The 13,871-nt window shown below is 40.0% G+C and overlaps 1 protein-coding gene across 2 annotated transcripts in view; it reads left to right on the top strand.

Moving 5' to 3' along the window:
- The first annotated feature begins 302 nt into the window (after positions 1-302).
- The window catches only part of ADAMTS20 (ADAM metallopeptidase with thrombospondin type 1 motif 20), an 86,106-nt gene continuing 72,537 nt past the window's right edge, over positions 303-13,871 (top strand). For both annotated transcript variants that reach the window (XM_038155170.1, XM_038155169.1), the window contains exons 1-3: positions 303-467; positions 775-1,121; positions 12,545-12,707. In XM_038155170.1, the coding sequence (XP_038011098.1) occupies positions 377-467; positions 775-1,121; positions 12,545-12,707 (601 nt within the window). In that variant the 5' untranslated portion in view covers positions 303-376. The remainder of the gene's footprint in view (positions 468-774; positions 1,122-12,544; positions 12,708-13,871) is intronic.

The raw sequence follows: 13,871 nt of genomic DNA, 5'->3' as shown, positions 1-13,871 counted from the left end.
GGCCGGGCCCGCGCCCGCTGTGAGGTGCGGGGATGGCCCCGCCTGAGGGCAGCGGGCATCTCCGCGCCGCCCCGCCGGCCGCGGGGGCAGCGGCACGGGAGGCGGAGGCAGGGACGGGAAGGGAAGGGCCGCCCTCGCCCACCCCGGCGGCGGAGAGCGAGCTGGGGGAGCGGAGGCGAGGGGCGGGAGGACAGGGAGCGGGGGCGCGGGGCGGCTTCCCGCGGGCGTGTGCGGGGCCGCGGAGGCGGCGGGACACGAGGAGGGGCGCGGGGCGCATGGAGGCGCGGCGCGGTGCGGGGCCGGCCCGGGCGGCCGGCGGGCGCTGAGGCAGCGGCGGCCCGGGGGCGCTGCGGGCACGGCCGCCGCGGAGCGAGCCATGCGGGGGGCGAGGCGGCTGGCGGCTCTGCTGTGCCCCCTCTCCCTGCTCGTCACCGCGTCGTGGGGAGCCCGCTTCCACCCCGGACAAGGTAAGCGAGCGGCACCAAAGGCGGCGACCGGCCCGGGGGTCCTGGCCCTACGGCGGGCGCCGTGCCCTCCGGGACAGCCGCCGCTCCCGGCGGGCGGCAGGAGGCAGCGCTGGCTCCCGGCGGCGGCGAGTGGCGGGGCCGGGCGGCCGCCGCCGCGGGGTCTCGCCGGGCGTGCTGGCGGCGGCCCCCGGCTGTCACCGGACCCCGGGCTGGCGCTACGAGCGCCGTGCCAGCAGCCGTGCGGATGCCGGCGAGGCGTTGCTGCTGTGCTGCGGCGTCAGGCTGAACCTCCTGCCTTCTGTTGCAGAGACTTTGGTGAAGCAGCTCTCCTCTTATGAAATCATCACACCTGTCCGAGTGAATGAGTTTGGAGAAGTTTTCCCGCACACGCATCACTTCAGAAGGAGGAAAAGGAGCTTGGAGGCACCGCTGGAGCCCGCTGCTTTTCGAACACATTACCAGCTCAGAGCATACGGGCAGGTCTTCCAGCTCAACCTGAGTGCTGATGCAGGCTTCCTTGCTGCTCAGTACACGGTGGTGCACGTCGGGGCCCCGCAGAAGCAGCCGTCCCCTGATTTGCGCCACTGTTTCTACCGCGGGCATGTCAATGCCCAGGAAACGCACATGGCTGTCTTCAGCATCTGTGGTGGTTTGGTAAGCATGTTGGTCACTGCTTCCTGTCTCCATTCATATTCTTCTCCCTGAAAGAAATGTAGTGGGATGCCTTTGCTGGAGAGTTAAGCTGGAAATTCTTGGGCATCATTCCAAGTAGTTGGTCATGAAATGTCTTGGCATCAGCAGTGTGCAGTCATGATGATACTTCTCTGGTGAGATATACAAATGCCGCTTTCAAAGGATCTCTTGCTGGCAGTAATATGGTTGGTTGATGTAACTCCCGACACCAAGGGCGTTATAACGGAGGGGAAAAGCATGCCTTAGAAACAGTAAGCTGTTGTCTTGATAAAAATGATGCTGTCAGTTGGCATCAGTTATGTGTTTGTAGCTTAACAGATATTGTGGTTGTGGGTGAGGAGTAATGGTAGTTGAGATGGTGAGAGAAGAGCTGGTGTTGATCAGTTTCTTCCTCAGCTTTCAACAATGCTGTAAAGGTATGTTATATCCTAATAAGTGGGCAGCAGTGCTGTCTAAACACATTTCTGCTAAAAGGGATTAGGAAATTTCCTAACTTTAGTGGAAGTGTGTCTGTAACACACTTCTTAAAAATTGAATTGAGTAGACAAATCAATTGCAATGATATACATTCTGTTCTTATCCCTTCATAGCATTTATTATGTCTTCCAAAGTGATAATGGAGAAACAGTATCACACAACTGTCTTTGAAAACAATTTTACTGCGTTGCTAAATTTTACAGTTTTGAGCCTAGAAACATGAAGACTGATACCTTGTGCTTTACCACATCACAACTTACTGAAATGCCAAGGACATGCATGTGACAGGAAATGCAAGAAGTGCAAGTGATAGGCACACTGTAGAAATACAACATTGTAAATATTACTGTGAATTTAAGTTAGTGTTGTTCCGGTTTTTTTTGGTTTTTTTTTTTTTTTGTTTGTTTGTTTGTTTTGGGTTTTTTTTTTTGCAGCCACTCAGGAAACTAAAGGTGCAAGACTTTTATTTTTGGGATCTCAAGAAAATCCAACTTCATATCCTAGGCTCTTTCTAGTAGCCTACACAAAACAGAGTGCAATTAGTTGGATGTATTTAGGACTGTGTGATGTGTATTAAAAGAGGGTGATACACAGGATAGAAGAGAGAACCAGAAATAACTGCTATTTGAAAGACACACCTCTTTCTAGTGCTTCTTGGATATTTGGATATATATCATCTTGTCTTTGGGTTGAGGTGTGTGGACTTTGGTTAGTCCTTGGAAATTAGTGAAGAAGAAGCATTTGAAAACAGTAATTCTGTATTCACCCTAAGTTTTATCTCTATATCTTGCTTTACAAATAACTGCCATTGGTTCTTGACTGTGTTATCCAAAACCCAATTCAAAACTATACCAAATAATATGTTTACTAAGAGAGGGAAAGATGAGGTATGACAAATATGGTTGGTTTTGGTTTATTTCTTCCATGTTTCGTGTTTTAATAGATGCTCAAATGTCATGTCATTGAGCATAGTGGCATACTTTATACAGAAAAAATACAAGAAGTTCTTAGAATTTCTGCTTTCATAACCTTTGTTGCCTGTTTGAATTCTATTCCTGTAAACTGCTGCTTTGCATTACTTGAAGGGACAATGTACATTAAAAACAACTTCTCATCAAAACATGTACTTACTGCTGCTAAAAGCTGTCTCAAATACCTAATTTATCAGTTCTCAAATTCCTCATCACAGGATCATCTTCTTGCCTGCATCAAGCTGAATGTCTCACTTCTTATTTCTGTCTCTTATTTCCCCCCTCCGTACTGATACATTACAGTGTCATCATGTATGTGTACGGTCAGAAATCCCAGAGTGCCTTTAAATTAGGCCTTTCCCTCTTCTAGATGAGCCTTGTGAACTTGTCACTGCAGCTTCCAGCTGTACTTCATGTCCTCAGTCATTGCCTGGCTCACAGAGTGCCTGGTCTGGGCCACCAGCAAAGACCTTTCTGTCTTGCTGCTCTCAGGACTTTCTCTCACCTCTCATTTCACTTTCTGCCCAGGCAGATACAGCCTTGGAAGGTATGTAACATAGCTACTTTTGTGTCTGCTTTCCCCTCAATGGTGCTGGTTTTCAGAAGAGGAAGCGGAGCCTCCATGGATGCTGTTGCACTTCTGTGGAATATGCCTGTAGTTTTCTAGGGAGGGATTGTGTGGTGGTCAGAGCCAGCTGGTTGCCTGTAACTGCACAGCGTCCTCCAACCTGACTCAGAACCTTCAAGCTAATGTTCTTGCTCATCCTCATGGATTCAAAGCAAATGTTTTCTGCCTTGTGCAACTGCCAAAGGAGAAAACTTTTTTTGAGTTTAGAGAAGAATGTGGAAAGAGTGAACTACAGACAGGTGGAATTATCCTGTGAGATCTTGTCCTCCCTGAATGCATTCCCTATTCCTAGATGGGACTACCCTCAAAAATTAGTAAAAAGATGTTTTTATCCTCAAAGCTTTTAAAGTTTCGTGTGCATTCAACAAATGTACCTGAAAAAATAGATTTGTCAGTTATTGCTCTTTTAATGAACAGTGCCATGCCTCCCTCATGAGTGCGTCCAAACATGTAAAGTGTGACTGCTGCTGAGGTAAGATACTATTTATTGGGAGCAAGAGGGTAGAAACCAGGCTAGGGACTTGGTAGCCTTGCATTATATTTATTTTAGGTAAAGTCTTTTATCTTTGTAGGATCACTGAACTTGAGCTTAATGTATGGAAGTTAAGATACTGCTTTGAACTATCTTCCAGCTTTGCATATACAAGAGAATTGCTTGTATATACAGCAATATACAGAATATACAGACCAATGCTGTAAAAGCTAGGGAGGAGAAAATGGCTTGTACTTAGTTATAAAGGTACAGGAAGGGTAACAATGGAATTTTAAAAATTGCTCTGGATATGTGCCTGAGTCACGTGAAGTGAAACCAGGTGCTTGTGTTCACTTTATCCTGTAGGCATCTATCTCCAAGGTCTGGCTGTGTTCATTCACAGCTTCATTCCTCCTCAAGTTCCTTCTTTCTTTCCTTTTTTTGCATTCTCAAGTTGAGTGTGTTGTCCTCCTCCACCCTGATTTGCCATTTCACCCTCTATTAAGCCTTTTCCTGCATGTGCTAAGAGCACCTACAACCCAGAGTACCCATGCAGCATTGCTTAATGGCTCCTGACACCCTGTGTGCAGTTTTGTTGTGTTACATTTCAGAGCATGCCCTGGGTTCAGGGGTGCAGATGGCACAGGGAGGTTAGAAGGTCAGCAGGGAGTCTAGTAATTGCAAGGAGGGAGTATATAATTAGGGAACTTTGGGATCCATCAAAGGCAGAAGGTCATTTGGAGTGATGCCTGGGTGCCTAGCTGAACATCTGATCACATACAGGCATATTTCTTGCATCTTTAGAGTAAGTTTTGAGATTTCATGCTTTATTTCACTTCATTTTCTTAAGTTCCATATTTTTTCTTTTACTGCATTTGTCAGTTATAGCTTCCTACAAACATAGGGAATGGGATCTGATGAGGTTGTCCCTAGATACATGTAGACTAAAGATACCTTTTAAAGGTTAGGCAGACAGCAAAATCAAAGGGGTAAACCTCCAAATAGTTAAAAATCATTTAACTTTTGAAAACATGTGACTTATGAGCTTAATGACAAATACAAACTAACACCAGTGAATGAAGTGTCTTAAAAATGCTGATAGCTCCCTTATTTTAACTAGAATGCACCTTCAATTCCTAGCAGGATCCTTCTAAAGAAAGGAGCGTTTTTGATTTTTTTTTTTTCATCATCCTGAATGAATGCTAGAGAAACAGTTTGTTTAGTCTGTTGAGAAACCTGGTATTTTTTTCTTGGGGGTTGGGAGGGTGTTGGCTGATGCTGAGAACAGTTAAAATCAGTTTTTGTGAGCTAGAAGAATGTTTAAGTGCCAAAGGTGTTTCATGTGACTACTGTGATTGATGAAAAGGTAAGAAAGAAGGAAAAATACATTATTTTGGGTGTCCAGTCTCTCGTGTATAGAGCAATTTCACATGGTCACCGACTGGCAGAAGTTAGGAGTGAAAAAGTACACATGAATCTCTCGCCTGCAGTCCAGGAAGGCAGGACCACTTTGTTTTAATGTAGCTTTGCAGTGTGACAAGTTTATTCTTCAGCAGCTCAAGAGAGTCCTTTGGTAATGCTCCTTTACTCCACATCAGACTTACTTTAGTCTGGAGAAGGGCAGGAGTATGAACCTAAGTGTGGATCTTCACAATCCTCAGTACAGGAGGTTGTGATTATTTTTTATTAATATGGGTCAGTGAATCACTTTTCTGAGAGGTTTTGAAAACAGCTCTGTCTGCTGCTATAAATGGGTAAAGTGGCTCCTTTTAAGGAAAAGCAAGCAATCTTGGAATTTGTCTTAAGAAACTGTGATTTTTAATTGTTTGGTTAAAAACCTCAGCAATCAAAGCCCAAAAACTTGCTAGAAGCTACTGCTAGCATTGCCAGCATCTAGTTTCTTGAGGAGATCTGGTGCAGGTAACAAACTCCAGATATTTGCTCCCTGGTTGTGTGCTCCTTAATATTAACAATCTCAGTGGGTGAAACTACATTGTTTTTTCCAAGAAACTTTGAACACTTGTAACTGGAAAATATGCTTACCTTGATATAATTCAATGCTTTAACTTCTAAGCTGTCACTTCAAAAAAATTACTTTCTAAATCTGGAAGGCAGAATAGTTTCGGTATTTGGATTACACTTATAATGCTGTGAATATCCATGAGGCACATACTGGATTTCATAGGGTTTTTTTATCTTAATATACTGATTCCATCATAAGCTAGGAAAACGATCCTATTAAAACGTCAACTCAAGGCAATTGCTTCTTGCTTGAGCAAACAAACTCTTACTGCTACTGACTGGGTGATCTGAAGACTTCCACTTGGTAGTTCTGGTTTCTTGTGTCATGCATGTATATAAGGTGAGACTCCAGCTCTAGATCTGCAAAACAGGAGGAGTTTCAATACTTCCATTATAACCCTGAGCATTTGCTCTGTCTCTGATCAGCACAAAGGGGTTTTAAGTAAAAGGCTTTACATTGCAAGTTTAAGATAAAATGTTCTTTCTTTTTGGCTTGTTACAAAATAGTAAGACAATTTAGGTCCTCTACAGCTGTTTTAAAAACCCTGAATCTTCTCCAGTATGTTTTCCTCAGTCTCTTTGCATTTCAACTTTTCCTGGAAATATTTCCACAGATGCTATACTTTCACACACGGGCCAGCACAGATTACCAAATACAGGTGGTAATTGCAGTTATAAACTGAGAAGATAATGTGGAGTTGCAGATTGTGCAGATGAAGGTCTGTCACAGAAAATGTTTTATCAAAAACAATAGGACCTGAGTATGTGTCTACTTGTTCACCAGCAAAATTCTGCAGGAATTGTCTTCAGCAGACTGGATGTGCCTAGGTAACGTTTTATGTCAAGGGTGCTCAGCCATCACTGGCCTGCCTTCTGCCCACTGTGTCTAGTGGCCTTTCCTTGGTGACTACTTGGGCACATTCTTTGCCCATATGTTTGTGACATAACTTGTTTTGATGACTGCAGATTGTTCTCAACTGCTGCTTTTATTGTTTGGATATGTTTGACACAGGTGAATTTGCTGGTATGCTCTGGGCAGCCAGAGGAACTTTGATTTACTTCTATCTGTGTATATATACACACAAACACGTGTTCATTAAACTTTAAGGAAGAACACAGAAGTTTCTGTGTCAGGGAAGGGCAGAATACACAACATACGGCCCTTTGCTGTCACTAAGCTAAATTACTGGTGTGCAAATAGGTAGGGGGGAAGGGTTGTGTGTGGATTTTCTTTTTTTGTCTGAACTTAATGCTTCCAGTCCCGGGTGGCAGTCAACATTTAGCTGTCATGGATCTCAGGAAACTTTGTACTCTTGGGGAATAGATAGGCTTCCCATATGAGATAGTGTATCTGCAGCAGTCTCAATTCTCATTCTGTTTCAGACATACCCTCATGTGGAAAATGGCAAGATTAAGATAGCGAAGCCAGACACTGAGAACAGTTAATATCTTCTAGGAATGCACATATTTACAGAAGTACTCAAGGTAGCTTACTGTGTGGTTGACTAAGGTGAAAATCTAACCATAGCTTGTGTGCTTTTGAGTCATAACTGCTTATGATGGTGCTTATGAGGTCAAAAGTACTGTATGGAGCTATTCATCTCCCAGTGAGATAAAAAGGTGGTTCTGTGTCTACTTAAAAACATCAAACTAGGAAGTTCTCTTTCAACAGAGATAAGTTGCAAATGTAAATTTGCTTGACATTTTCTGAGACAGGCAAGACGATATGATGGCGTTTCCTCCAAGATAAAGTGTATGGATCCCCTAGGTCTGTGTTCTGTCAGAATACTTAGCTTGATGATAGTTGAGGTGTTAAAACTAAATCCCCTAAAACTGGAAAATAAAAGCTGACAACCTACTCCCTCCCAAAGTAACCCCCAAACAAGCAAAAAAATCCCTTTGTGTATTTATACATTTTGTTTTGCCAATTTCAACAGGCATTGTAAGACAACTGCTTTTCTGTAATGGAATCTCCATGTCTGTATTTATTAAAAAAGTTGTTATGAATATTTTTAGTTGGCTTGTCTAGCTTCTTCTCTGTGAATAGTATATAAAGGTAAAAATAAATTAATAAATGATCCCTCTCTCTTTCTTCTGCTCCACTGAATCTTGTTTATTTCCATGAACCAATGCTCTTTACAGGTGGCTTTGAGCTTGTTTTTTTTAACATTCTCACAAGTTTACTGCTATTTAGCCCCTCTGCTTTGGCTACAGATTTTATTTAGAAACTGCTGGTTATCATATGGTTATTGGTAAGGTGTGGTCTAAACATACAAGTAGGTAAAATCCCTTTAAGCACTTACATGGAACTTAAATTTCAATCTGGAATTAAGAAATTTTATCTAACCAAAGCTCAGGTGTCTTTGCAGAGCAGGACACTTCCAGGCATAGGTGAATGCCCCATCAGTTGTTTTAGTGGTGTGATTATAGTCAGCTCATGCAATCTTAACATCACAGAATTTGTAAGATGTAGTTAGATGCCTATAACAAACTTATAGCCTTTTATTCTCTAAGAACTTCAAACGTAATGTTGCTTTCAATCACTTCTAAAATGTTTTCTACCAGAAAACATTTGTTGCTAGATATTTCTTCCATGTTGAGGGAAGAAATATAAAATTTATAATTTTATTACTATTTTCTTATTTCAATTATATTAGCTCTGATCTTGATACATTAGCTTGAACTGCTATCTCTCGTGTTTCTAGCTGAATTATCTTCTAGCAGAAATATTTTTTCCAGATGTTGACAGTGTTCTATGATCACTGTAATGCTTTTTTCTTTAATTAAGAAATGCTTCTTAAATCTTTTGTCATAAAATATTGTAACAGTGAAGCAGGAAGAAAAAGGAGGAGGGAGGAGGGATTCCTACATGATTCAACAGCTTTGAATAATCAAAAGAGGAGGGATAGAAGAGGGGAAGAGAATAGTATAAAGGGAAGGGATTTTGTAAATTACTTTGACTGTTGAAGTGCTCTTGCTATAAACTACTTACAGGTTTTTAAGTGAGTTAAGAAGCCACACTTTAAGGGCATGAGAAGTACTTGAGCACAGGAGTGGAGCTTACCTGGGAGGGAGTCTGCCAGTTTAGAGTCAAGTTTTCCAGAGCTTCAGTTGTTCTTTTAGAGTTTTTATGAAACCGTATCAGTTGTGCTGTTGAACATACTAATTCTTAATTTCTGAAATCTGCTATAAATCCCTTATGTTTTCCATGTGTTCTGAAAACTTTATAGACAAAGATGTAATTTGTATATTGGCATGGTACATTCTTTAACCATAATTTTGCAATATTTACTTCTACAACTCTTGCAATATAGTTAATATTGGTTAACACTATACAGATTTAAGCCACTTTAAACCACTAAGTCATACCATATAGTGAGTAGCTGTGTTGATTCCCTGGACCTTGATTTAATCTAAAGTGTCTAGATCATCCATAATATTTTAAATCCAAAGTATAAATTACCACTCTCATGTGGGCTTTCTCATAAATTTTCTCAAATCTATGCATATGCATAGTTCTGGGTAGCACTCCTTCTTTGGACCACTTATTTATGATGTGCAAGAGACTGTTTTCAATTCTGTACTCTACTTCTGCTGAAGAGATCTTTTAAATGTACTTTTATCTCTTTATCGAAAGAACAGAAATAGAATGTTTCAGGCAGCTTTCTTGTTAGATGATTTGAGAGGCATCTGTAGATGATAAATAAATCCAGTTCATTTCTGATTTAATTTCCTGCAAATGCTTAGGCTCCTATTTTAGCAACCTACCTCTGTACATCTAAGTGACTTTTCTTTATTTCATTTTACCAAAAGTATTCTTCATTTGGATCTCACAGCTCTTTTCCTTGTGTGTCCAAGATGCAGCAATAGCTCCATTTGTATCAGCAGAATCTGTCACCACGTGAAGTATCACTTTCCTGACTGGAGGACTGTAAACAGACAGTGTAACTGGTGACTGAATTTTTGTAGTTGCATGTGTTAGGAAAATGAGGAGCAAACTGTGTATTTTCATGGTGGATTTGGACAATTGGAATCGGTGGCTACAAGTTCAATGTCTTCTTCGGCATTGAATGACAAATATCAAAGACCTTTCTTAAGATAAAACACTGCTAGATCTCTTAGTTTTTGCTCTTTCTCACATACAACATAGTGTGTTCAGTTGATGTGCAAAAATTTGTCATAGACTACAGGAGGCCTTCATAACTACTCAGTGGTAGTAATTGCTTCTTTACCCTTACATTGTTGAAGAGGAGAGAATTCATTGTAGGAAGAATGAAAGCATTTTGCATTATAGATTTTTGCTCAGCTATTTTTTCCGTGTCTAAATAGGCCATTGATCCTGGGATACTGTGTGAGAATCAGTGGGCCAAAGAGGGATCAAAAAGAAGCTTGACAGCTTGAGTCCATTTTTCTAAAGTGGTTGTCCCAAGTATCTGTAAAGGTGAACTCTCTAGTCTTAAGGACACAATTGTACTGTCTTGTGTTATTCTTTTGATATGAAAAAAAAGCTAAGAATAATTTTGAGGCCAGGAATCATTATGGAGGATTCTGCCCATCCAGCTGTCTCTCCTAACTTTTTGGCCTGTAAATTTGTGGTCTGTTGTTGTGAAGTTTTGAAGTGAGGAGACTCGGTCAAAAACATATGTCTAATGTTTGGGAGTTTTAATTTTTTTTAAAATTTTTATTTTTAGAATGAAATAATAGAAAAATTATATAGCCATGTTGTTGCAGTCAATCTTTTCCAGTGGAAGTCTGATATTCTGGAAGTTTAGTTTAGAATGTAGTACGAACTCTTTCCCTGTTAGTTCTGGGGTATTGTTCTTATAATCTGTGTGTTGTAACTGAAAACATTCCTTGTCTGTTTGTTGGAAAAGCTCTTGAAGAAACAAATCCAGGTTATCTGCTCCACCTGTTTGAAAGAATAGGAGGGAAGTAAAATGTATGTGGGAGATAAAGCAGGAACAATAAAGTTCTTGCATAAATCTGGAAGAACATACTTTAAATATCTATTATGTAGAAATGTGGGTTTTGGTATATCAGGAGAAAAGAATTAATCAGCATGTGAGTGTTGACAAATAGCATAGGCATAGATTTACAACATTTTGTTAACTGGGACTTTAATAGTATATGTAATAAAACATGAATCTTAACAGGAATTGATGCTTTGTCCCTGAGTGACGGACTCTTGTCTGTCCCTGTCATTTACCCAAAAGGTTGTACCTTAAGACTAACTGACAAGCTGTGGCATGTTGTCTGTTTTCCTGAAGCCCTTTCCAGGCTGTTCTTGGTACACTTGATCTGCTGTCCTCTACAAATTACATGCCCTGGAAACACTGCATGTGAGAAGGCTAAACTGAATGTATAAAGGATCCAGCATGACTACTTGCAAAGAATTTAAATGAAACTGAGGGGGAAAAGTGCTTCTGTGAGTTAGATTTAAACAGTCTTGAAATGAAAATACTATTTAGATGTCTTTTTTTCATTCTGAGACAAAGTTGGTGCAGAGGATTCATCCACAATGTGCTGACAACTGCTCTAATAATGTTATATATCAGGCAAGATTGCAGATGGGCTTCAGTCATATGTCAGACTAACAGACTCTTACAGATTGACAACTAATAACTGCTTGGAAGGATCCCAAATTCAAGTGGATATTATAATTCCAGTACAATACCCTGGACACTAAAGTAGTCTGCAGCAGTTTTTAAAAGACTTAGTAGGTTGTTTGAAAAAGCCCCATTCTTGCTTCTGTTCTCATTTATCCTGCTCTGCCACTTTGTCTATAACCCTGAGATTCAAGGCTGACATGAACATTTAATCTCTTAAACCATATTATGTATGATATTGCTGTTGTCTTTTTGGTCAATCTTATGCTTTAGTGGCAAAACATCTATCAGGATGCAGTGTACCTACTCACTTGATGTGTTTAATCGGCTGAAGTGAGGAAGTTGCTAAAAAGTTTGAAAATAATTTGATGAAATTCTTGCATGTTTTTTCCTACTCATAGTCTCCTGAAGTGGAGTACTTAAGCCATAAGAAACTATGAATTCAGTTAGAAGTGCAGTGAGAAAGAACAGAGTCTGCTTTAGGATTTCATAATTGAAAGGATTATGGGGCAGGGGGTTGGGGGAAAGGAGCTTAATTTTTGTTCTTTGTGTATATGCCAGTGCTTTTGTTAGTAATCAAGTTACTGTGGTTCCCATTACATAGCTAACCATTTGTGTCTGTGGTGGCTGGGGATGGGGAGTGTTTTGGGGGAATCAAGGAGAAAAGATACTTTATTGGTGTCAATTTGAATTTCTGGTTCTCCAGTTAAAAATCTTCACAAATAATATCATGTTAACACTGTTTCTAATCTATGGGGAAAATGCAATTTTAGAAGAAGAATATAATATAAATTATGACAGAAGACAACAGATCAGTCCAGTCAGCAGGCAATTGACAGCAGTCAAATTCTGAATTTCTTGATGGCCTCTGCTCTCCTTTGTAAAGTTCCCAACTGGTTCTGCTTGGTTATAGCTTGTTTCTCTATATTTTTTGTGATCTCTTTTGTTTCCTAACTCTTATAGTGATTACCTTTAATACATAGTTAATATGCAGGGTAATCTGAGTTATTCTGCTGGAGCAAGTCCCTGAAAGCAAACTTCTCTTGCCTTACCTTCCAGGTTTTATTGGAGTTTTTCCTCTGTCTCACATGCATGTGTATGATCATTAGCTTCAAAATGTTATAATAAATAGCTTTTATTTCAATGAGAATTACTTTTATATCAGTATTTTCAGTGGCAAATAATTCAATTACTTCTCTTGCTTTCAGATGGGCACCTTCAAGGCACATGATGGTGAATATATTTTAGAACCTTTGATGAAAGCAGATGGAAGTGAACATGAAGATGAACATAACAAACCACATCTTATATACAGGCATGATGAACTTAAAAAAGAGTATCAGAAATCCCATAAACCTTGTGAAGTTTCAGGTACAGTCACACTTTAAATTTCATTGTGCTTTTTTTCAAATGTCAGATGTTCTAAAGAGAAGAAAAAAGCAAGATTTTATTTCATAAATAATTCTTCTCCCCACTGTGCCATTAGAACCTACACATTTCTTTCACATAGGCTTGTCAGTTTTTCCTTTTGTTTTGTGACAGTGGCAAATTCAAAAGGAGGACAGAATGTGTATATAAGAAATCCATGATGTTGCAAGAACTTCGGTGTGGGTTTGCTTTTACACCTGTATTGTCCCATATGTAAACATTGAAAGAGTAGATCCACAGGAGCTGTTGCTTATATTCACAGAAGATAATGAACTAACTGCAATTCTAGCAGATAATAAAAGATAATGAACTTACTGCAATTCTAGCAGTAAGATATCTGTCTTCCTTAATAATGGAAGCATCTAATATTACCCATTGATTTATAATAATCTGATTTTACCCTTTATTGTAAATGTTTGTCGTTATGGGTATTTTAATAATTTATTCACGCTACATATTCATAATATTTTGTTTTATTTAATGTTAAAGGAAGGGGGTCAACAGAACCTCTGCCTTGGACTTTCAGAGGTGCTTTGGCCTGTTCACAGCACTGGTTCAAAGTGTCCCTTGAGAAACAGTCCTTAATAACAAAGAGGAACAGGAAAGCTGGACATAATTTAAGAAAGAAATTTTACAGGTGCAGGGGAGCGCCATCCCTATGTGCTGAAAGCTGAGCCAGCAGGGAAGACCAGCTCCCTGATCAGTTCCTGGGCTGAACAGGGAATTTTCACTGGAACTCTTCTTGAGGAATATCTATGTAGATGGTTAAAAATATAAAGATTAAAAAAAAGCTTGGGTGACTAATGTTAATAATTTTGGAAAATTCTTATAACATATTTTATATTTAAAAACATTCTTTTGAGAATTCTGCTTTTCCATAAATACTAAGGCCAGAAAATAACAATTACTTCAAGCAAATGTTCTTGTTCCTATGCCTTTTTTTAAATGATAAATAATATGTACTGAACCAAATTAGAGGTCTTTCAGTTCGTTTTGTGTCTTTTTTTTCTTCAATCTAAACAAGTTAGTGTGATAAAAAGGCTTCCAGCATTAAGAACATAGTAATTTTCTCCCTTTTAATTTTTTGGAACAATTATAAAAGATTGT

Source organism: Motacilla alba, chromosome 1A (genome assembly GCF_015832195.1).
Source record: "Motacilla alba alba isolate MOTALB_02 chromosome 1A, Motacilla_alba_V1.0_pri, whole genome shotgun sequence".
NCBI lineage: Eukaryota > Metazoa > Chordata > Aves > Passeriformes > Motacillidae > Motacilla > Motacilla alba.
This window is presented reverse-complemented; position numbering and strand designations above follow the sequence as displayed.